This window comes from Hippoglossus hippoglossus, chromosome 24, assembly GCF_009819705.1.
Source record: "Hippoglossus hippoglossus isolate fHipHip1 chromosome 24, fHipHip1.pri, whole genome shotgun sequence".
Taxonomy (NCBI): Eukaryota; Metazoa; Chordata; class Actinopteri; order Pleuronectiformes; family Pleuronectidae; genus Hippoglossus; species Hippoglossus hippoglossus.
In genome coordinates this window covers 72,108-94,759 of record NC_047174.1, presented here as the reverse complement: position 1 = coordinate 94,759, position 22,652 = coordinate 72,108, and the positions used below count along the sequence as shown (strand labels likewise).

General features: G+C 44.5%; 3 protein-coding genes across 6 annotated transcripts; all 3 read left to right on the top strand.

The window, feature by feature from the left end:
• The first annotated feature begins 977 nt into the window (after positions 1 to 977).
• bub1ba (BUB1 mitotic checkpoint serine/threonine kinase Ba) lies at positions 978 to 6,283 on the top strand. Of its 4 annotated transcripts, none has more exons than XM_034580651.1 (14): positions 978 to 1,020; positions 1,384 to 1,467; positions 1,703 to 1,857; positions 2,397 to 2,488; positions 2,661 to 2,770; positions 2,847 to 2,926; positions 3,332 to 3,562; positions 3,832 to 3,969; positions 4,132 to 4,226; positions 4,407 to 4,556; positions 4,637 to 4,764; positions 4,840 to 4,990; positions 5,081 to 5,196; positions 6,084 to 6,283. In XM_034580651.1, the coding sequence occupies exons 2-14, from the start codon at positions 1,442 to 1,444 to the stop codon at positions 6,208 to 6,210; spliced, it is 1,599 nt and encodes a 532-aa protein (XP_034436542.1). In that variant the 5' UTR covers positions 978 to 1,020; positions 1,384 to 1,441; the 3' UTR covers positions 6,211 to 6,283. The 4 variants fall into 4 exon arrangements, 3 of the variants coding, with proteins under 3 accessions (XP_034436542.1, XP_034436543.1, XP_034436541.1); XR_004613350.1 differs by having other exon boundaries at positions 984 to 1,020; positions 1,387 to 1,467; positions 4,840 to 4,986; positions 6,084 to 6,221; XM_034580652.1 differs by having other exon boundaries at positions 984 to 1,020; positions 1,387 to 1,467; positions 2,664 to 2,770.
• A 1,046-nt stretch (positions 6,284 to 7,329) lies between these two features.
• On the top strand, positions 7,330 to 12,792 carry LOC117758735 (serine/threonine-protein kinase PAK 6-like). Its single transcript, XM_034580672.1, has 9 exons — positions 7,330 to 7,339; positions 7,749 to 7,994; positions 8,210 to 8,683; positions 9,030 to 9,467; positions 9,719 to 9,852; positions 9,924 to 10,050; positions 11,755 to 11,880; positions 11,964 to 12,098; positions 12,344 to 12,792. The coding sequence occupies exons 2-9, from the start codon at positions 7,788 to 7,790 to the stop codon at positions 12,509 to 12,511; spliced, it is 1,809 nt and encodes a 602-aa protein (XP_034436563.1). The 5' UTR covers positions 7,330 to 7,339; positions 7,749 to 7,787; the 3' UTR covers positions 12,512 to 12,792.
• Positions 12,793 to 14,563: 1,771 nt separating this feature from the next.
• Positions 14,564 to 20,698, top strand: myh6 (myosin, heavy chain 6, cardiac muscle, alpha). The gene is made up of 2 exons (XM_034580562.1): positions 14,564 to 20,393; positions 20,581 to 20,698. Exon 1 carries the CDS (start codon positions 14,564 to 14,566, stop codon positions 20,366 to 20,368), a length of 5,805 nt encoding a protein of 1,934 aa, XP_034436453.1. The 3' UTR covers positions 20,369 to 20,393; positions 20,581 to 20,698.
• The last annotated feature ends 1,954 nt before the right edge of the window (positions 20,699 to 22,652 follow it).

Sequence of the window (22,652 nt, the reverse complement as noted above, 5' to 3'; positions counted from 1 at the left end):
TGTTAGTAACGGTCGAGGATCCGAGGAGAAATACTATATATCAAGCAGTCCTGCTGCAATCACAGTCTATGGTCAGCAGCCATCAAGATCAGGATCCACCAGCAAGATCAGGATCCACTATGTGTTTACAGTTCAGTACTTGGGTAAATTTAGTTGTAACTTTCATTACCAGTATCCGTGTGTAGTATCAAAATAAAAGCTCTGAAGATCTGAATTGATTTTCATGTGAAGTCTTGTAGTTTGAGTAGTGACCAGCAGGAGGCACTACTGCTTAACATTTACTCGCTCATCTGAAGGTTTTTCATTATTTTTTGAAAACATTGTTCTTTAAATAAAATCTTAAATAAAATAAAAGTGTCCTGACGATGTAAACAGGAAACAGCTTCTGCACGTGGTCGTATAACAGTTCTTCCATCTGATGAGTCTTGCTATAGATTATATAGATGTATATTCTATATATATATGTATTAGACATAAACACATGTTGTTGCTTTTTACTTAAAATTATCATATAAATTTTAAAAAATGCGTTGAGTTCTGACTGGTCAAGAACATTATGATCAATAGATTCAATTAAAGGTGAATCAATGAATCAATACGATTTATTAAAGCTCTGAAAATAAAACCTTCAGTTGTGAAAAATAAATTATATAGAATTATATATAGAAGATTCTCATATTCATACATTTGTTATGACTGTCGTTAATCTGTTATTCATTCATCACTCATCCAATATCAATCTATTATTCATTTATGATTAGTTATTAATCTGTTACTGATTTATTATTGATAATTCTTGTTGTTCTGGTTTGTTCCTCATGGTTGATGCACTTATTGTGAGTCGCTCTGGATAAAAGCGTCATCTCAATGAAATGTAGTGTAATGTAATAATTAACCTATTTCTAGTGTGTAGTTCACACTCCGACCAGCACGAGCGCTGTAACAGGATATTGGTCAGAGCGGAAGTGACGCCGGTGGTTTTGGCAGTTCGAACAGAAGCAGCGACTCGTAAACTTTGAGGTGAAAAATCAAACAGATTATTGATCATTATTGATCTTTTATTAACGTTCACGTTCATTGTTCCTTTAACTTTGTCTCCTTCGTCAAACTTTTTCTAAACTTCGGTGATTCACAGTCTCGGTTCAGATGTTTGTGCTCAAACAAAGTGATGAGTTCATTTAAACTGTTTAAATGTGTTTAAATTCATTTAATCTGTTTAAATTCATTTAATCTGTTTAAATCTGTTTAAATTCATTTAATATATTCCAATCTGTTAAAATTAATTTAATCTGTTTAAATGTATTTAATCTGTTTACTGTTTATCTGTGACCTGACTTAAAGTGATTATTAATCAATAACAGATGTTTTCATGTGTTGCTCCAGTAGATCGATCAGACTTGCGTGGTGAGCTCTGATTGGTCCATCACATCCAGGTGAAGCCATGGCAGAATTGTACGTGAACACACAGTAAGATTCAATGACATCATCATTTACCTGTCGTATGACATTCAATTCAATTTTATTTGTATAGTTATCTTCATAATATACAAGGAAGTTTAATCTTAAATGTAGAGATGGTGTCTGACTCCAGAACCCAGAGAGGGAGCTGGTTCCACAGGACATCACTGGTTTAGTTTCTGACGTGTCATGTGTTGAATCAATGTGGAAGAGATTCGTCGACTTGTCATCTAATTGTCTGCAGGAGCGCTCAGAGTGTGGCGGGGCCTGAGGAGAAGGGCGGGGCCACACAGGTCAGTGAGTACTGTAAAGATCTGCTGACGAGAGGACGAGAGGAGCTGAGTGTGGAGGAGCTGCGAGCAGAACGCTACTTCCTGCAGAGACAGAGGAACGTGGAGGGTACGTTGACTGGCGTGTTGACAGGCGTGTTGACAGGCGTGTTGACTGGCGTGTTGACAGGCGTGTTGACTGGCGTGTTGACAGGCGTGTTGACTGGCGTGTTGACTGGCGTGTTGACAGGCGTGTTGACAGGCGTGTTGACAGGCGTGTTGACTGGCGTGTTGACAGGCGTGTTGACAGGCGTGTTGACTGGCGTGTTGACAGGCGTGTTGACTGGCGTGTTGACAGGCGTGTTGACTGGCGTGTTGACAGGCGTGTTGACTGGCGTGTTGACCGGCGTGTTGACAGGCGTGTTGACAGGCGTGTTGACTGGCGTGTTGACTGGCGTGTTGACAGGCGTGTTGACAGGCGTGTTGACTGGCGTGTTGACAGGCGTGTTGACTGGCGTGTTGACAGGCGTGTTGACAGGCGTGTTGACTGGCGTGTTGACCGGCGTGTTGACAGGCGTGTTGACAGGCGTGTTGACAGGCGTGTTGACTGGCGTGTTGACCGGCGTGTTGACCGGCGTGTTGACCGTGCTGATTGTGTGTTTTCTGCAGAGAGACTGAAAAGTCTGACGGAGATGAAGGAGCAGCTGAGTCATGAGCTCGAGGAGAAGAGGAAACTTTTACTGTTGAGAGAATCACAACAAGTACCACACAATAATACTTATGCAATACTACTAATACTAATACAGCTAATAATAACAGTTATTATTATTAGGGAATATAATAATAATAATAATAATACTATCGTAGGTTCAGAGGAAAAACTAAAACTCCTACACAGCAAATAAAGATGGACAAAAAGCTGATTTGTCTCAGCAGGTGCTTCATGCAGCCTCCTCTCAGACGTCAGATTCTTGTCAACCTCCAGCTGTTTCCTCCTTCCTGATATACGATGAGTCACAGTCCACTGCTGCACGGCCTGCTGGGTAATAAACACATGGTTCACACTTGTGTTTACGTGAATCAGCTGTGACCAAACTCATTACGTGTTTCATCAAACAGAAACTCTGAACTACTCAACGAAATCTTCCTCCAACCTGACGACACAGGACTGAGTCTGAAGATCCAGTTCCCCAGACCAGGTGAGTCTCTGACCCTAGATCTGGTGAGACCAGGACTCATTCTGAGAAAACAATGTCTCGTGTGTCAGTAAAATGCTATCATTCAAGAAGGCCCTGAGAACCCCTCTTCAGACTTGCCTTCCCCAGCTTAACCCCCCACCCCATGTTTTTATTTTGTTTTTTATTTTCTTAGTATACCTCACTATCATCATTTTTCTTTTTATTAAAGATTTTATTGTTTCCTTATTTTTATCCTTCACCATGTACAGCGACTTTGAGAGCTTTGAAAAGCGCTATATAAATGTGATTTATTATTATTAAACATGATTATAATATTATATTATTATTATAGATCAATAAGAAAACTGTTGTATATAAACCAGTGTTCATCGTGTGTTCATAATTTTTTCGTTTTGTGACTTTCAGATTGTCCTGGAGGAACGACCGGAGACCTCCAGACTCTGGTGGACCCCCATCCCTCCTCCGTCCCTCAAGAACCAGGCTCCTATACCACAAATAAGCTGAGTCCCATACAGGAGACCAGTGTGGAGGCTGGAACCTGGAGTCTACTGGAAGACCAGAGGCAGGACAAGAACCAGAACCAGAACCAAGACCAGAACCAGAGCCAGGACCAGAACCAGGAGGAGATGGAACCTGGTACGTTATAGTGAGCTAAACAGAAATGAGCTGCAACTGTTAAGAGAGTAAGAGATAAGATAATCCTTTTAGTCCCACAATGATGATTGTGGGACTAATCATAATCAATGAATCTGCTGATCAATAAACATCATTAATAATAATCAATAATGATCAATAAACATAGATAATAATCATCAATACTCTGGGTCTTAATCAGCCGACAGGTTGTATTTTTTCTCTATTGATCTAATTTATAATCACATTAATTAGACCACGCTATGTTTCAGGACCAGCGGGGGGTGCTGTGGATGCCTGTGACCCAGAGGCTCGGCAGCAGCTGTTGGACATCTGTGATGTCACTTCCTCTCCTGGTTTTCATTGCGAGTCTCGGCCCCTCCCTCCTGTGAACAGCTGTCTGCAGCTGGGTAAGAATGCACACATCCTCACAAGTGTAAAAGACGGTTCTCCTCCTGTTTGGAGACGTTCTCCTCAGATTTAAGTCTCCCGAGGTCTTTCCTCTCAGACACTGTTCTCTTTGCTGCTTCCTGTAAAATGACTAATCCTGTTGTGTGTGTTGTGTCCACCAGGAGGCGACCTGTATCACATCTACTCCAGAGTAGTAGATGAAGAAATGTTCTCCATTTATAAAGGAGCCACGAATGACGACAACGTTCTCGTTAAGGTTTGAACGCACATTACATTTCAATTCTGAGATTAATTCAGAAACCATGGTGACAGGTGTAATCTGTGATTCATCAGCATCTGAGGCTCATGGGTAGTGTAGTATCACCTGTCAGCAGCTCATTTAACAGGTCATGTAAATATGGTCTCCATGGTGACAGACATGTCTCCTGTGCTGCAGGTGGATCGTTGTCGTGTTCCGTGGGATTTTCATCAGTTTCGTCGTCTGAAGAAAAACTCGTCCGTCGACAGTCTCCCTCAGATCAGCTGTTTCCTGTTCCTGGACGGCTGCATCACCGTCTACACCTGTCCACCTGACCACATGTTCACCGTAAGTTACTTCCTGTCCACGACACACCACGAGACCCAGACTGAGGACCTGACACACCTGTGCGTGTGTGTGTGTATCAGGAGCTGACGGAGTGTGAGGACTCGGTCGTTCGTAAATCTCTCCTCCTGCTGCAGTTGGTGTTGGAGCTTCACTCTTGCCGCTTGCTTCATGCGGCGCTGCGGCCGAGCATCCTCGTCGCCTCTTATCGGTACGTCAGCTCACAAGGGGGGGGGGGTGTCATGTGACTCTGAAGCTGTTGATTGGTTGTTGGTTGTTGGTCCAGAGGTCTGAACCTGGAGCGGGTCTTCCCGGTGGACTGGTCGTCATCCGTGGACGTGGACGTGCAGCTGGACGTCACCTCGGTGCAGCAGCTGTCGTCAGCTCACTCTTACATTAGAGTCGGTCTCCTGGAGCCGACGTCGCCGCCACAGTTGGTAACATGTCCAACTCGCCTGTTCTCTCTGTACACGCCCACCTACCTCACTGGGATTGGATGATACTAACCCCTCCTCCCCTTCCATCAGGTCGATCTGTTGGGCGTGGCTGAAACCGTCCACCTCCTCCTGACCAACAGCAGGATGGTCCTGGTGAAAGACGACGACGGTTGGACGGCCGAGCGGTTCAGCCAAGACGAGTCCTGGTACTGATATTAAAGGGGACATAGCATGCCCATTTTACCACAAGTTGATATGGTTCCTTGGGGTCTTAATGAAATGTCTGTAACATACTTTGGTCAAAATACCACAAGGATCATTTCAAACAGCTTTTTACCCTGTATAAAACAGCCCTCCACAGAGCGACCTGTTTTGAGTGCCTGTTCCTTTAAATGCTAATGAGCCAGCTCCCCCCCTCTCCCCCCATGATTTTAAACGATATAAATTCCATATTTTATATGATATAAATTATCAAATATGCATCCCATACTTTGTATTCCCCTTCTGTTGTCCTGGAGTTTTAATTTTCCCAATCACATAATTAAATGTCCCCCTCTGCCCCCCCACTACAAGCACACAAGCAGACAGACAGAGAGAGAAAGAGGGGGGGGGGGGGGGGCTATGAAGACCATCATTTACCCCCGAACCCCGACATTCAACGGGTACAACAACAAGCGGAGAAAGCAGAATCGCGGGCTGACCTTATATATACAGTCTATGGGGCCGACCAGCGGAGAAATGCTCGTCCCGTGTGAACAGCCAGGCGGCTGCGTGCTGGAGAACGGCGCTGCGCTGCCTCGCAGCAGCGCTTCCGTAAAGGGAGACTTCCAGTGTATTGTGACGACACAAAACCCAGGAAGCTCAATCGAGTCGCTCAAGCATGACGTTTCTGACTTAGAGGAACTATAACAAAACACGCGAGTGTTTTTTTTCCAGAGTTTTTGGGTTGGTAGACATGAGCCAGATACCCACATTAATGTGTAGAAGCACTAACAAAGTGGAATTTGCATGATATGTCCCCTTTGAATCATTAATTATATCAATAATACATATGTATCCCATTTCCTTGAGTGATATAACTTCCTGTCTGCAGCAACATGTTTCCGGGGACGTGGAAGACGTGGAGCAGGTTTTTCCGGTCGCTGCTGAACGCCAGCGGTCGCTGTTCAATGTCCGTCCTGTCGGACGTGATGGAGCAGTTGTCGCTTCTTTTAAAGTAAAACATCATCTGCACTTTCTGTTCGTCATTATTTTTCACATTTAAATCATTAATAAAGCAACTGTTTCACTGAATTTGTTTTCTGTTATCTGTGGAAAAAGATCAAGAGAAATATCTGTCTAAAAATATAAATTTGAAAACAGAGTTTAAAGGGATAGTTCACTGAAAAAATAAAATTCCCTCATTATCTCCTCAGCACTATGATGGAGAGGGGGTGAAGTGTTTGTGTCCATAAAACACTTCTGGAGTTTCAGGGGTAAACAGCGTTAGAGTAGAATCCAACACAACTGAAATAACTGGTGACTGATTCTTCAGACGTAATAAAACAGAAAAACCATAACATGTTTTTAGCCTAAAAGTCCACCAGCAGAATTAGCCACACGAACACACACCCCCGCGCCCTTGGGTGAGAGTGTGTGTGTGTTCCCGGTGTGTGCGTACGTGAATGTGCCTCCGAGGAGAATATCGGAGGATTATTAAGTAAAAGTCTAAAATACATGTTCTCCATTGTTGTCATGTGTCTGTAACTGGTGTGGTCACGCCTGTTTCTATAGAAACAACCTGAGTTAGATTTTAAACCTTTAAAAAACTGAACTTGTTCGATTTGAATCTCAGACGTTAAAGTTGAGTCATTTCTGCCTGAGGGGCGAGTGAGGCCTGCTGAGGCCTGTAGAGAGAGAGAGAGAGCAGTGTCTGTGTGTGTGCTTGTGTGTCTGTGTGTGTGTGTGTGTGTGTGTGCTTGTGTGTGTGTGTGTGTAGGAGGAGAAGGAGAAACAAACTGTCAGTCAAACTAAACCCCGCCCCCCACCTTCTTTTTCCTTCATACCTGAAACAAGATGAGACAGGGACGAGCTAGGTGGAGAGAGAGAGAGAGAGAGAGAGTAAGAACAACAGCAGGAACCAACAGAACCAACTCACCTGGACTCAGTGATGGTCTGGTTCCTTGTTCTCCATGTTCTCATCTGTTCTTTCATTTCCATGTTCTCCCCTGTTCTCCATGTTCTCCATGTTCTCCTCTGTTCTCCATGTTCTGTTCGTTGATTTCCATGTTCTCCCCTGTTCTACATGTTCTTCTCTGTTCTCCATGTTCTCTTCTTGCAGGTGACTCACTCAGGTGTTTGATTCCTCAGGTATGTTAGTTACACCCTGAACACACACACTCAATCTTGTACTGCTGTCTTAGTGAGGACAATCACGGGCGTAATATTTTCATATTATATTCATTATTATTTATTATTTAATGTTTAATGTCAGTGTTGTGATAATGTTGTAATGTTGAATGTTTGTGTTGATGATGTCACACAGGTGAATTTGTTCACTGTGTGTTTGTCAGGAGTAGGAGGAGTCATGTGACTCAAGTAAACACCTGAACAGAAAGAAGACACCACTTCACACACTCGGAAGTGTGTGCGTGTCTGTTTGTGTCTGACTCTGTGAGTCTGTGTGTCTATATGTGTGTGTTGTGTGTCTGCGTTTGTGACTCCATCCTTCATCAATTCTCATCCCGATCAGCAGCAGCCATGTTGTTGTTTCCCTCAGGTCTCATCACTCCCCTGTCGTCACTGCGTTGCCGTGGTGATGTTCGGTCGCAGGAAGAAGAAGCGCAGGCCGGAGATCTCGGCGCCACAAGACGTTCAACACCGCGTGCACACATCGTTCAACGCCACCACAGGACGTTATGTGGGTCTGCCGCCACAGTGGCAGAGCGTCATCGACACGCAGAGGAGGCCACGCCCCCTGGTGGACCCTTCCAGGATCACTGAGGTCGAGCTCGGACCCAAGAAGGTCAGAGGGCAGGGGAAGTGGGGGGGCGGGAGGGTGATTCTAGAGCCGAGAGCCAATCATGACACAGATACATGGGTCAGGACTGAGGTCCCACACGGAATCAAAGTGACCACCAGTCTCTGGTAACCCTGGAAACGACTCCTGGTAACTGTACTTCTCTTTTACGGCTATAAATTCACGTCACATCCGTGTGAATCTGAACTTTTCTCCTACAGACGATTGTTCGCGGCAGTTTCATCGGTCACAGCGACTACATCAGTCACGTGATCTCTCAGATGAGCCATCTCTCCGTCTCCAGCTCCAACTCCCTGCGTCGCAGCAGCCTCTCGGCACGGAAACGAGCCCGGTCACTGGGTGGAGTGTTGGAGTCCTCCCAGTTCGAGGAGCTCAATTGCAATGGAGACGTGAGGAAGAGCGACAGCAGCTCCACCTACTGGCAAGACCGGGTTTGCTGCGAGGCCGGTAGCCCCAAACTGAACGGAGCTCCTCAGGGAATCAAGTGTACCTGCCCGGTGGGGTTTGAGGCCACGCCCCAGAGGACAGGTGTATGGTACGCCCACAGTGAGGGGAAGGGGCTGACTTCCTGTAACTATAGCCTGAGACTAAGAGCAGCTGTCAACCACCTGCCTGACCTGCTGTCATCTGCCAAAGAAACTCCGAGAAGACCACACTCCTCCTACGACCTCAACGTAAGTCAGATCTGATTCAAGATGACACTACTCTCATATCTGTACGGTAAATATGAAGCTACAGCCAGCAGCTAGTTAGCTTAGCTTGTCATAAAGACTGGAAACAGTGGGAAACTGCTAGCCTGTCTCTAAAACCATCCGGAAAATGACGCCTTTAAAACACTGATACCTTATATTAACAATGTTTTTTGTTGCTAAATAAAAAATAAAAAATGTTCTTCACCTAACATCCAGTTTCTAATGATGTGATCTATACCTATATACTATAATAATTAGTCAACAATATATAGTAAATCAAAAAATGACGATAAAAAATATTTCTCGTGTTTTTCTGTCGTCTCCCCAGTTGACCTCCCCTCCCCCTCCCATCCTGCTGCCTCCCCCGAACAGCACCAGCAGTCCCTTCATCATAGGGAGAGGTTTACCTCAGCGCTCGCTCCGCCCCTACGCCAGTTTTAACATGACCACAACGCCCCAGAGCCAGCCTCACCAATCCCCCACTGGGTCACCTGCCCACCTCCCCACCCAACTCTGCCCCTCCTCCTCCCAGCAGACAGAACCTGATGGAGGTCGCGAGAAGGTGAGCCATGAGCAGTTCAAGGCGGCGCTACAGATGGTGGTGGACCCGGGCGATCCGAGGACGACCCTCGAGAACTTTGTTAAGATCGGGGAGGGGTCGACAGGCGTTGTCTGCATCGCCCGAGAGAGACTGAGCGGGCAGCAGGTGGCTGTGAAGATGATGGATGTGAGGAAGCAGCAGCGCAGAGAGCTGCTTTTTAATGAGGTAGGGATGGGGCGCAGGGGGTGGAGCTTTGTGTTTCCTCTTCCTCTGAAAGTTTGAACACAGATTTTATTGACTGTAGAGCCCTGCAGTCAGTCTGTCAGGCAGTTATTCAAAGGGGTCGACACTGAGGTAGAAGAAGATCGGCGGTCAGGGAGATAAAGCTGTGTCTTACAAGACATAATCAGGGGAATCAAAGCATCACCTGTTTCCTGCCACACTGTGACATCATCAGTTCATTCCTCCTGTTTCAGGTGTTGATCATGAGGGACTACCGGCACCAGAACGTGGTTCAGATGTACCGCAGCGCTCTGGTGCAGGAGGAACTCTGGGTAATCATGGAGTACCTGCAGGGAGGAGCTCTCACCCACATCATCAGTGAAACCAGGTGTGCAGGAAGTCAAACAGGCCTGTTTGCTTGTTGGATTTTCTCGGGTCTCACCTGAGTTTGTGTTTCAGGTTGAACGAGGAGCAGATAGCGACAGTGAGCGAGGGCGTTCTGCAGGCGTTAACGTACCTTCACTCAGAGGGGGTCATTCACAGAGACGTGAAGAGCGACTCCATCCTGCTGACACTGGACGGGAGGGTAACACACACACACACACACACACACACACACACACACACACACACACACACACACACATTAGACATTACTTGATGGAGTAAATTACATTGTTGATGGTTATTTAATGATATAAAGTCTGATAGTTTCAGGGGTTAGGCCGGCACACAGTCACCTCATGAACCTGATAATGACGGTTTTATTTTTGTTCTAATTTTAATCTCCAATGGATTCAACACAACATACTCCAGTAAAGAACAAGTACCTTGATTCTTTACTTATGTAATACGTTACTCAGGACTCTTTCAAACCTTGTTCGTTTCAGAGCTTCAGACTCTTCAGTTTAGTCTGAACCTAAACTTTGTTGGATAGTTTGGACTTTTGGACCAATCACAGGAAGTAGAGACTAAATTAAACAGTAAAAGAAGAAGAAGAAGAAGAAGAAGAGGAGGAAGCAGCTGCAGTCTTCACCTCCTACGATATAATGTTTGAAGCGTGAGGACGTTCATCTGGTGCATTTGAACTAGTTTGAAGTACTGTAGTACTGTGGAGTACTGTAGTACTGTAGTACTGTAGTACTGTGCAGTACTGCGCCTGAAGGTGCTGATGCTGCTAGTGATACCATCATGATGTTACCATGGCAACCAGATGAAGCTTCATTCATCTTCTCCATTCAAACAGACTACCCCCCCAACTGTCAACACGTCACACGCTGTCTACAAACCAATCAGAGTCAAGTATAGGTAGACGCAGCCGCAGCCAAGTTGATGACGACAGGACGAACGTATGTCAGACAAAATCTTCGGTTAAGATTCTCATTCATCCAGGTCAGAAGTTGAACAAGTGAATGTAGGCAACTGGACTTTCTTGTGTTTCTTAAAGATGTTTCCTCCAAGAGGGTTAGGGTTAGGGCTAACCCCTTAACCTCTGTGGGTCTGAGTCGTTATGTTAAACATGCAGGTCGTTGAACCCCCCCCACCACCACTTAGTGGGTCGTTGGGTTCCTCTGAGTCCAGGTGTGAATGGCTGTTGATCTGTAAGGTGTAGACCCATCCTGCTGTTGTGAGGTTTTGATGAAAGCCCAGTTTGGGTCGCCACAGGTTTTAAGAGCTTCCTCGATGTGTTGTTGTTCCTTCACTATGCCCTCGGTTCTTGTGGGTACGTTTTGTGCTAGGTGGTGTATGGTTCTGATGACCCCCAGCTTGTGTTCTAGTGGATGATGAGAGTCAAAGAGTAAGTATTGATCTGTGTGTGTTGGTTTCCTATAGACTTTAATGTTGAGGGTTCTGTCTTCTTCAATGTACACTGCACAGTCCAAAAGACCAAACTGTTTCTTCTGACATCCTCACAGGTGAACTTAATGTTCTAATTCACTGCGTTGATGTGTTCCGAGAAGGCTTCAACTGCTTGTGTTTCCATTTTGACCAATGGCTGGGAGCAGCTCCTTTGAAGGAGGTCAGGGCTCTTCTTTCCACTTCCTTCATGTAGAGGTTAGCAACGATGGGAGACACTGGGGAGCCCATGGCACATCCATGTTTCTTCGTTGTATTGAAAGTAGGTGGTAGTCAGGCAGATTTCAAGTAGAGAACATATGTGGTCTAGAGTGAGGTCGGTCCTGTCAGGGAGGGTGCTGTCTAACAGGAGACGTGTCCTTGCCATATTGACTGCTTGTACTTACACGCATCCCCACTTCCTCTTCTTATTCTTCTCCCTCTTCGTCTGTAGATAAAATTGTCAGACTTTGGTTTCTGCGCTCAGATCAGTGAAGAGGTTCCAAAGAGGAAGTCACTTGTGGGGACTCCATACTGGATGGCTCCTGAGGTCATCTCCAAAACGCCATACGGTCCCGAGGTGAAATCACCAAACATCCTGCATCTCAGTTCACTCTGACCACACATTCACACAACGCCAATAAAACTGTTTCCTGTTGTCAGGTGGACATCTGGTCTCTGGGCATCATGGTGGTGGAGATGGTTGATGGAGAGCCGCCATATTTCAGTGACACTCCCATCAATGCCATGAAGAAGCTGAGAGACGAAGCAGCACCAAGCGTCAAGAACATCCAGAGGGTTAGACACACACGATGTAATGCATTCCCTAACCCTAACCCAAACCTAACTCTGACCCTAACCCCACGTCTTAACCCTCAAACAGCCCTTTGAAGTTGTGAGAACCAGACAAAATGTCCTCACAATGATGGTATTGAACCAAAATTGGCCTCATAACTATAGACAGACATTATGTATCTGCGTATTCAGATACACACACACACACACACACAGTGATTGATGATGTCACACTCTCCTGTGTTCAGGTGTCTCCCGTGTTACATGACTTCCTGGGCTGCATGTTGACTCGTGACACGCTGCAGCGTCGCAGCGGCACCGACCTGCTGAAGCACCCATTCCTGCTGCAGGCCGTATCCCCGCGCTGCCTGGTGCCCCTGGTGGAGCTGCACCATAAACGCATGTCGCTCTGCTAAAAACCTGAGAGTGTGTACGAGACGCTGAGAGCAGCTCGGCAGCATCACACCTGTGTCTCATTGGTCGCAACGAAGGACTTCAACAGCCAATCACATACCAAGTGTTGCTGTTGCCTATCAGACCTCTATCAACCAATAAGGTGAGTTAAATCATCCTAACAATGGCGGCACGGCGACTGGCTGAACACTGACAGTCAATTCAGGTCATGAACTTTGACCTGTCACCCCAGAGCAGGAAGTGATATCATCAAATCTTTTCAAAATAAATGTAGCTTTAGAAGAACTTTATGTTCAAGTATTAAAAATGTAAATGATTGATTTGTTTTTAAGGTTTAAAATGTTTGTTCTTGTGAAAGAATAAAAATTTCTAACTTAAATTTTTTGTTGTTTGTCACAAACTTCTATTTTTGATCAACTTTAGTGAAAATGGGAATATTTAAATACATTTGACTAATTAACACAATCAATTATCAAAGTATTATTTTTTATGAAATAATATTTAAAATATTGTTGTCATACATGTTTTTATATTATTTACATTAGTCCAACTTTACTTTGCACATATTATATATTTATCTAAATTTACTTTACTTTATCGAAAATATCATAATGAATCTTTTTCTATTTTCATCTATTTGTTCATGATAATTTTCTAAATAAATCAGTCAATGATTTTATGATAACTGAACCACAACATTGATTCTTCATTTTATACATAATTTGTTTCATTTTGAAATCTCTAAATGTGATTAAATGATTAAGATTTAGATTTTTACACAAAACATTTAAAGTGATGAAGAAAAAGCTTGTGTGAGTTTATCGGGACAAAGAAACTCTGAGATAACATGAAGTTGTTTTAATGATTGTGTGTTTGTGTCACGTTACAAGAACACAAAGAAGAAAATAAAGACGAATTCAAGTGAAAATTTGACGTTTGTTTGTCTCTTCAATACACAAACATCTGTTAAAAAATCAATTCATTCATTATTTAACATTTTCTCTAAAGTAAAAGTTACATTTTCCTTCTAGAATTAAATTTTTACATTTATTTAAAAGATGAAAGTTTGGTTCTCAACAGAAACACTTGAAACACTAACACAATAATACTGATTACCTTTATTAATCTTCACTTTGATTTGAGCCTCTGTTGGGTTTAAATGTTTGTCGTCACAAACTGACTTCGCTCGGGTTCCAGCCCTGAAGATAAGAGTTTCTATTTGAGTCAAGACTCCGAGATAAAGAGACACACACACTCGAGTCCATCACAAAACACGTGTCACATTTCAATCTATTTCTGCTTTGCTCTTTTTATCAGAAACGTCAGAACCAACTTTAAACCTTCTGTGAATTTAAACTGTTTAGTTTTAGAGATTTAAACACACATTTAATCATTTCATTATGTTTCACAAATGTTTATACATTAGCCTCATATTTTGTTTCCAGAACAAACATTAAAACAAATCCTGAATCAAACTGAAGACTGAAGTGATTCATTTGAAATTAGTTAAGTAGATATAAATTAATTAAGTTCAAATAAATAAACAAACTCATATACTGAATTTAGTATTCCCATCAAAATAAACATGAAATAAAAAAGTACTAAGAGGTAAGAAGGCTTTTTAATCACTTAACTGGGTCAAAACCTTTTCAGTCAGCAACATTTTCTTTGAATAAATAAAAAGTGACATAAAATAGCTTTAAATCCTGTAAGTCGATGGTTGCAATGATTTAACTGTAGAACACACAGAGATTAGTTCTGTTCCTGTAAGTCAATTCTAAATGAAGAAGTGTCCGAGTCTTTATCTGCATCCAGATAAGCACTGAAACTCTACTTTCCTAAAATGGACTTAAACAGCCAAAGGTCCTGAATCTGCCCTCCAGGCGCTTCAACGTCCCAGGACAAATTTAGTTTGACCTTTTTTTTCTTCAGCAGTTGTGTCCTAATTTGGTCCCCAGTGATACTTTATAAACGGCCGCCTGCAGCAAAGACTGTGCAGATCTTCTTCTCTGGTTGTTCTCTGTTAAGACTGCTGACGACCTCCACCGTCAAACATGGGTGACGTTCTGATGGCTGAGTTTGGGAAGGCGGCTCCTTACCTAAGAAAGTCAGACAAAGAGCGTCTGGAAGCTCAGACCAGACGTTTTGACATCAAGACTGAATGTTTTGTAGTTGACGATAAAGTTGAATATGTGAAGGGACAAATCCAGAGCAAAGACGGAGGGATGGCGACTGTCAAGAAGGATGATGGAACAACTGTAACTGTGAAGGAGTCTGATGTTCACCCCCAGAACCCGCCAAAATTTGATAAAATTGAAGACATGGCAATGTTCACATTCCTCCATGAGCCCGCTGTGCTGTTCAACCTCAAAGAGCGTTACGCAGCGTGGATGATCTACACCTACTCCGGGCTCTTCTGTGTCACCGTCAACCCCTACAAGATGCTTCCTGTCTACGACTCTGAGGTGGTGGCTGCCTACAGGGGGAAGAAGAGAACCGAGGCCCCCCCTCATATCTTCTCAATCTCTGATAACGCCTACCAGTACATGCTGACTGACAGAGAGAACCAGTCTGTTCTCATCACCGGAGAATCCGGAGCAGGAAAGACTGTGAACACTAAAAGAGTCATCCAGTACTTTGCCAGCATCGCAGCTGTCGGTGGTGGAGGGAAAAAAGACACCAGCAAGGGTACACTAGAGGACCAAATCATCCAGGCGAATCCTGCACTGGAGGCCTTTGGCAACGCCAAAACGCTGAGAAACGACAACTCGTCTCGTTTTGGAAAATTCATTCGAATTCACTTTGGTACGAGTGGCAAACTGTCATCTGCCGACATCGAGACGTACCTGCTGGAGAAGTCACGCATCACTTTTCAGCTTAAGGCTGAGAGGAACTATCACATTTTTTACCAGATCCTGTCCAATCAGAAGCCAGAGCTGCTGGACATCCTGCTGATCACCAACAATCCGTATGACTACTCCTACATCTCCCAAGGAGAGGTAACAGTAGCCTCCATCAATGACTCGGAGGAGCTGATGGCCACCGACAGTGCCTTCGATGTGCTCGGCTTCACTCCAGAAGAGAAGATGGGTGTCTATAAACTTACTGGTGCCATCATGCACTTCGGCAACATGAAGTTCAAACAGAAGCAGCGTGAGGAGCAGGGTGAACCTGACGGGACGGAGGCTGTTGATAAATCAACTTACCTGATGGGGCTGAACTCTGCTGACCTCATCAAAGGCCTGTGTCATCCCAGGGTCAAGGTAGGAAATGAATATGTCACCAAAGGCCAAAGTGTGGACCAAGTCTACTACGCCATCGGTGCTTTGGCTAAGTCAGTGTACGAAAAGATGTTTAACTGGATGGTGGTGAGAATTAACCAATCCCTGGACACCAAACAGCACCGTCAGTACTTCATAGGAGTGCTGGACATTGCTGGATTTGAGATCTTTGATTTAAACACCTTTGAGCAGCTGTGCATCAACTACACTAACGAGAAACTGCAACAGTTTTTCAACCATCACATGTTTGTGCTGGAGCAAGAGGAGTACAAGAAGGAAGGGATTGATTGGGAGTTCATTGACTTTGGGATGGACTTACAAGCTTGTATTGACCTAATTGAGAAGCCACTTGGGATCCTGTCAATTCTGGAGGAAGAATGCATGTTTCCCAAAGCCAGTGACCAGACCTTCAAGTCCAAGCTCTACGATAATCATCTGGGCAAGAACAAGATGTTTGAGAAGCCGAAGGCAGCAAAGGGGAAAGCAGAGGCTCATTTCGCCCTGGTTCACTATGCTGGTACTGTGGACTATAACATTGGTGGTTGGCTGGTCAAAAACAAAGATCCCCTGAATGAAACAGTAGTCGGTCTTTACCAGAAATCTTCTCTGAAGCTCCTCAGTCTGTTGTTTTCAAGTTATTCAGGGACTGATGGTGGTGACAAGGGAAGTGGAAAAGGAGCCAAAAAGAAAGGCTCCTCATTCCAGACGGTGTCTGCACTTCACAGGGAAAACCTGAATAAGCTAATGAACAACCTGAAGACCACACATCCTCACTTTGTCCGCTGTCTAATTCCTAATGATCAGAAAACCCCAGGAGTCATGGACAACTGCCTTGTGATGCACCAGCTGCGCTGTAATGGTGTCCTAGAAGGTATCAGAATATGCAGGAAGGGTTTCCCAAACAGGGTGCATTATGGCGACTTCAAACAGCGGTACAGGATCCTTAATGCCTCTGCCATTCCTGAGGGTCAATTCATCGACTGTAAGAAAAGTGCTGAAAAGTTGCTCGGATCACTTGACATTGACCACACTCAGTACAAGTTTGGCCACACAAAGGTTTTCTTTAAAGCTGGCTTGCTGGGAACTCTGGAGGAAATGCGAGATGAGCAACTCTCTCGGATCATCACCAGGATCCAGGCTAATGCCCGGGCACTCCTCATGAGGGCATTGTTTGCTAAACTAGTGGAACGTAGGGATGCTCTGATGGTCATCCAGTGGAACCTTCGCTCTTTCCTTGGTGTAAAGAATTGGCCCTGGATGAAGCTGTTCTTCAAGATCAAACCTTTGCTAAAGAGCGCTGAATCCGAGAAAGAGATGGCCAACATGAAAGACGAGTTCAACAAGCTAAAAGAAGCGCTGGAGAAATCCGAAGCGAGACGAAAGGAATTAGAGGAGAAAATGGTGACTCTTCTCCAAGAGAAGAATGATCTGACTCTGCAAATCCAGTCTGAACAGGATACTCTGACAGACGCTGAAGAACGCTGTGAACAGCTTATTAAGAGCAAGATTCAACTGGAGGCCAAGCTGAAAGAGATGACAGAAAGACTCGAAGATGAAGAAGAGCTGAATGCAGACCTCACAGCAAAGAAACGCAAACTTGAGGATGAATGCTCCGAGTTGAAAAAAGATATCGATGACCTGGAGCTGACTTTGGCCAAAGTTGAGAAAGAGAAACACGCTACAGAGAATAAGGTGAAAAACCTAACGGAGGAAATGGCTTCCCAGGATGAGACCATCATGAAACTGACCAAAGAGAAGAAGGCACTGCAGGAGGCTCACCAGCAGACACTGGATGACCTTCAGAGTGAAGAGGACAAAGCCAACAGTTTAAACAAAGCTAAAGCTAAGCTGGAGCAACAGGTAGATGATTTGGAGGGCTCGCTGGAGCAAGAGAAGAAAGTCAGGATGGACCTTGAGCGCTCAAAGAGGAAGCTCGAAGGAGACCTGAAACTGACCCAGGAGGGTTTGATGGACTTGGAGAATGATAAACAACAGCTGGAAGAAAAGCTCAAGAAAAACGACTTTGAAGTTGTCCAAATTAATTCAAGACTAGAAGACGAACAGGTGGCTTCAGTTCAGCTCCAGAAGAAGCTGAAAGAAAACCAGGCGAGAATTGAGGAGCTGGAAGAGGAGCTGGATGCTGAGCGTGCAGCCCGGGCCAAAGTGGAGAAGCAGCGCTCCGATCTTTCCCGTGAGCTGGAGGACATCAGTGAACGCCTGGAAGAAGCAGGTGGAGCAACATCGGCTCAGGTGGAGCTGAGCAAGAAAAGAGATGCTGAATTTCAGAAGCTGCGAAGGGAACTGGAAGAATCCACCCTCCACCATGAGGCTACTGCTGCCACCCTGAGGAAGAAACATGCAGACAGTGTCGCTGAACTGGGTGAGCAGATTGACAACCTGCAGCGAGTGAAGCAGAAGCTGGAAAAAGAAAAGAGTGAGCTTAAACTTGAGCTGGATGACTTGTCTTCTAACATGGAGAGTGTTGTGAAGGCCAAGTCAAACATTGAGAAGATCTGTCGTACAATGGAAGACAACATGAATGAGTACAAGAGTAAATATGAGGAAGCTCAACGAAGTGTCAATGACTTGAATACACAGAGGGCCAAGCTGCTCACTGAGAATGGGGAATTTGGACGCCAGCTGGAGGAGAAGGAGTGTCTAATATCACAGCTCACTAGAGGGAAGAATTCGTACAACCAGCAGGTAGAAGATCTACGCAGACAGCTAGAAGAGGAGATCAAAGCAAAGAATGCCCTCGCCCATGCTGTGCAGTCTGCTCGGCATGACTGTGATCTGCTCCGAGAACAGTTTGAAGAAGAGCAGGAAGCAAAGGCTGAGCTGCAGAGAGCTCTGTCAAAATCGAACACAGAGGTCTCATCATGGAGGACAAAATATGAAACTGATGGAATTCAGAAAACAGAAGAGCTGGAAGAAGCCAAAAAGAAGCTTGTTCAGAGACTGCAGGAAGCAGAGGAGGCCATTGAGGCAGTGAACGCAAAGTGTTCATCTCTTGAGAAGACCAAACATCGCCTCCAAAATGAGATTGAAGACCTAATGCTGGACCTCGAGAGATCCAATGCAGCATCTGCAGCACTGGACAAGAAGCAAAGAGCCTTTGACAAAGTCTTGGCAGAGTGGAAGCAGAAATTTGAGGAGTCACAGTGTGAGCTGGAGGCCTCCCAGAAGGAGGCTCGGTCTCTGAGTACTGAACTCTTCAAACTGAGAAATGCCTATGAAGAGAGTCTTGATCAACTCGAGACAATGAAGAGAGAGAACAAAAACCTCCAGGAGGAGATCTCGGACCTCACTGACCAGCTGGGAGAGGGTGGCAGAAGTGCCCATGAACTGGAGAAGATCCGGAAGCAGCTGGAACAAGAAAAGGCTGAGCTCCAGTCGGCCCTTGAGGAGGCAGAAGGTTCGCTGGAGCATGAAGAGAGCAAGATCCTGCGAGCTCAACTTGAATTCAACCAGGTGAAGGCCGAGATGGAGCGGAAAGTGGCTGAGAAAGACGAGGAAATGGAGCAGGCCAAGAGAAACTACCAACGCATGCTTGAGTCACTTCAGTCCTCTCTGGAATCTGAGACCAGGAGCCGCAATGAGGCCCTGAGAGTCAAGAAGAAGATGGAAGGTGATCTAAACGAGATGGAGATTCAGCTCTGCCAAGCTAACAGGCAGGCAGCTGATGCCCAAAAACAGCTCAAGTGCCTCCAGGCCTTCCTGAAGGACACTCAACTGCAGCTGGATGATACACAGCATGGCAACGATGACCTGAGAGAGAACATCGCTCTCCTTGAACGACGAAACAACCTGATCCAGGCTGAGCTTGACGAACTGAGGGCTGCTCTCGAGCAGACGGAAAGAAGTCGGAAACTTGCTGAACAGGAGCTCACTGACGCAAGTGAGCGAATGCAACTTCTACACTCCCAGAACACTAGCCTGATCAACCAGAAGAAGAAGCATGAAACAGATCTCCTCCACCTGCAGAATGAGATTGAGGAGGCCATACAGGAGAACCGCAATGCTGAGGAGAAGGCAAAGAAGGCCATCACAGATGCAGCCATGATGGCTGAGGAGCTCAAGAAGGAGCAGGACACCAGCGCCCATCTGGAGCGCATGAAGAAGAACATGGAGCAGACCATCAAAGACCTGCAGCACCGTCTGGACGAGGCCGAGCAAATTGCCATGAAGGGCGGCAAGAAGCAGCTCCAGAAACTGGAAGCTCGCATCAAAGAGCTGGAGAATGAGCTAGAGGCTGAGCAGAAGAGGGGAACCGAATCTATCAAAGGGGTTCGCAAGTATGAACGCCGCAACAAGGAGCTCACCTACCAGACTGAGGAAGACCGCAAGAACATGGCTCGCCTCCAGGACCTGGTGGACAAACTACAGCTTAAGGTCAAGTCCTACAAACACGCAGCTGAGGAGGCTGAGGAGGCGGCAAACACCAACATGGCCAAACTCCGCAAACTGCAGCACGAATTGGATGAGGCGGAGGAGAGAGCCGACATTGCCGACTCACAGGTGAACAAGTTGAGGGCAAAGACCAGGGATGGATCCTCCAAGAAGGGCCTGGATGAGTGAGGATGTCCCAGGATCAACATCACAGGTGAGGTCACTCAAATAATAATTCTGTTAAACATAACTAACTTAAGTCCAGTTACCCACGTACAAATTTACAACTCCTGAAAGTTTGTGTTACAATGTTTTTAAAATCACATCGACAGCAAAGATTTAAACATTTTATTATTGTTTTTTGTTGATATAACGCTGTCCGTCTCTGTTTTGATTGACAGGTGTTCCTGTTTATGGGCGATTGGAGATACGCAGCTGAAACTAAGCGCAGCAGTTATTGTGTTCTGTTGACATTAGCAGTAGAATTCTCTCTGTTGACCTCTGCTCCCCACAGTGGTGTTTTGTTAATAACATAAAAAAAAAACAACATGTCGCTGTGTTGTTTGTATCTAGTGTGAACGTTTATGTGGATGATGGAAAGGAACATCAACGATTTGATTTGAACATGGGGTTGGGCTAACCATAACCCTTGAACTGGTGGGTTTCTCTATACATTTTAAGGTCCTGACCTCATTATGTTATGATTTGGCCTTTAAAATTCAACTGAATTAAATGCCTTTTATTTTAGTTAATTCATCAAGTTTTGGAAATGTCTAAAACAAAGGTCTGTGACTTAGAGAATTGTCCATGTCCCTTCCACTAACATGGAGGATGTGGGGTTAATGTCCTATGCTGCAATCGGCCATCAGGGGGAGATCGAGATGCTTCAGGTATACTTTTGTTATTCATCTTTATATACAGTCTATTGTCAGATTCACCGTCGTTACTGCATCTCAATAAAAGTGTGTCCGCCCACTTTCGTTCTCTTGCATCTGTTTCTGTGAAAAATTTAAAATCAGAAATAAAAATTCAAAAATAGTTTACTGAACAAACCAATAAAAATATAATTAGTTTCCTTTTCTAGAGAAACATTTTAAGACAATAGCAGTGGGTCTATTATTTAATATTTCATATGATTTTTATAATAATTGATGTAATTTTAGAACACTCGATGTTTCTAATGTGTGGCTCAAACTAAAGATTTCACTCAGTTACAGGGCGGCTGTGGCTGAGGGCTAGACCGGTCGTCCGCCAACCAGAAGGTCGGCCGTTAGATCCCAGTCTTCCCATCTGCATGCCGAAGTGTCCTTGGGCAAGATGTTGAACCCCAAATTGCTGCTAATAGATGCACTGCATAAATGTGTGTGTGAATGGGTGAATGGCAAACTGTGCTGTAAAGCGCCTTGAGTGGTCATCAAGACTGAGACTAAATAAATACAAACCATTTTGATTTCTTCAAGTGCAAGAAAGTAACGTTTGCTGCCTGTTGTTTTGTAGAATGTTGTTGTTCATTCAATTTAATCACATTCATCATGATGCACTGAATTTATTAATTTGTCTAAATCCTCAGAGGAAATATATTCTGCTGCTGCAATCGAAAAAGGCGTTACACGTTAAAAACATGTTAAATATGTGGCTGTTTCCTCCAAAACAAGATGCATGCTTTCACGTAATCTGTTATATATTAGAATAAAAAATAAAAAAATAATTTGATTTACATCCTGTTTATTTTTAATATTGAGTCAAGTGTTGCATCAGCAGTTGAGTTAAACAGCAGAGAGCTAATTATTTACTATAGTAACTCTCTGCTTGTATCCACAGGTAGAATGTAACTAAGTACATTTACTAAAGTACTGTACTTAGTTACATTCTACCTGTGTTGTGAGTTCCTTGATGGTTTACACTTTTTATTTTGTAAACCATCACGTGTTCATCTGAAGGTGACTTTTTGAAAAGCGCCTCTTCTCTCGATGTAGTGATGCAGGCTGAATCCGACCAATCAGCTGGTTTTACAGGAACAGGTGATGGAGCTTCATGCAGACGACTCGTAATGTCTTCTGATCACAAGTGATTCACTCGTATTTACTGAGCTGATCACGTCACTGATGAGCGTCGGTTACATGTGAGAACAGACCTGTCAGTCAGAGTACAGACCTGTCAGTCAGAGTTCAGACCTGTCAGTCAGAGTGGCAGGAACAGACAGTAGCAGCATCCAATTGTGTGGTTTCCATGTTGGTGGTGGGCCGGACGTGTACCTGGTTTGTATTTGGATCACCAATGAGTCAGTAAACAGCGCCTCCGTGTGGACGGACAAAGAACTGCAAACTGAAACAGCCGTTAATACAACACTTTAAAATAATATATATATATATTTTATAATCACGTTAATACTGATAGAGCTTTAAGTAATAGTCTAATTATCTATCACTTATCTATATATTAAATAAGTGTTACAGATATAACGCATGCAAAT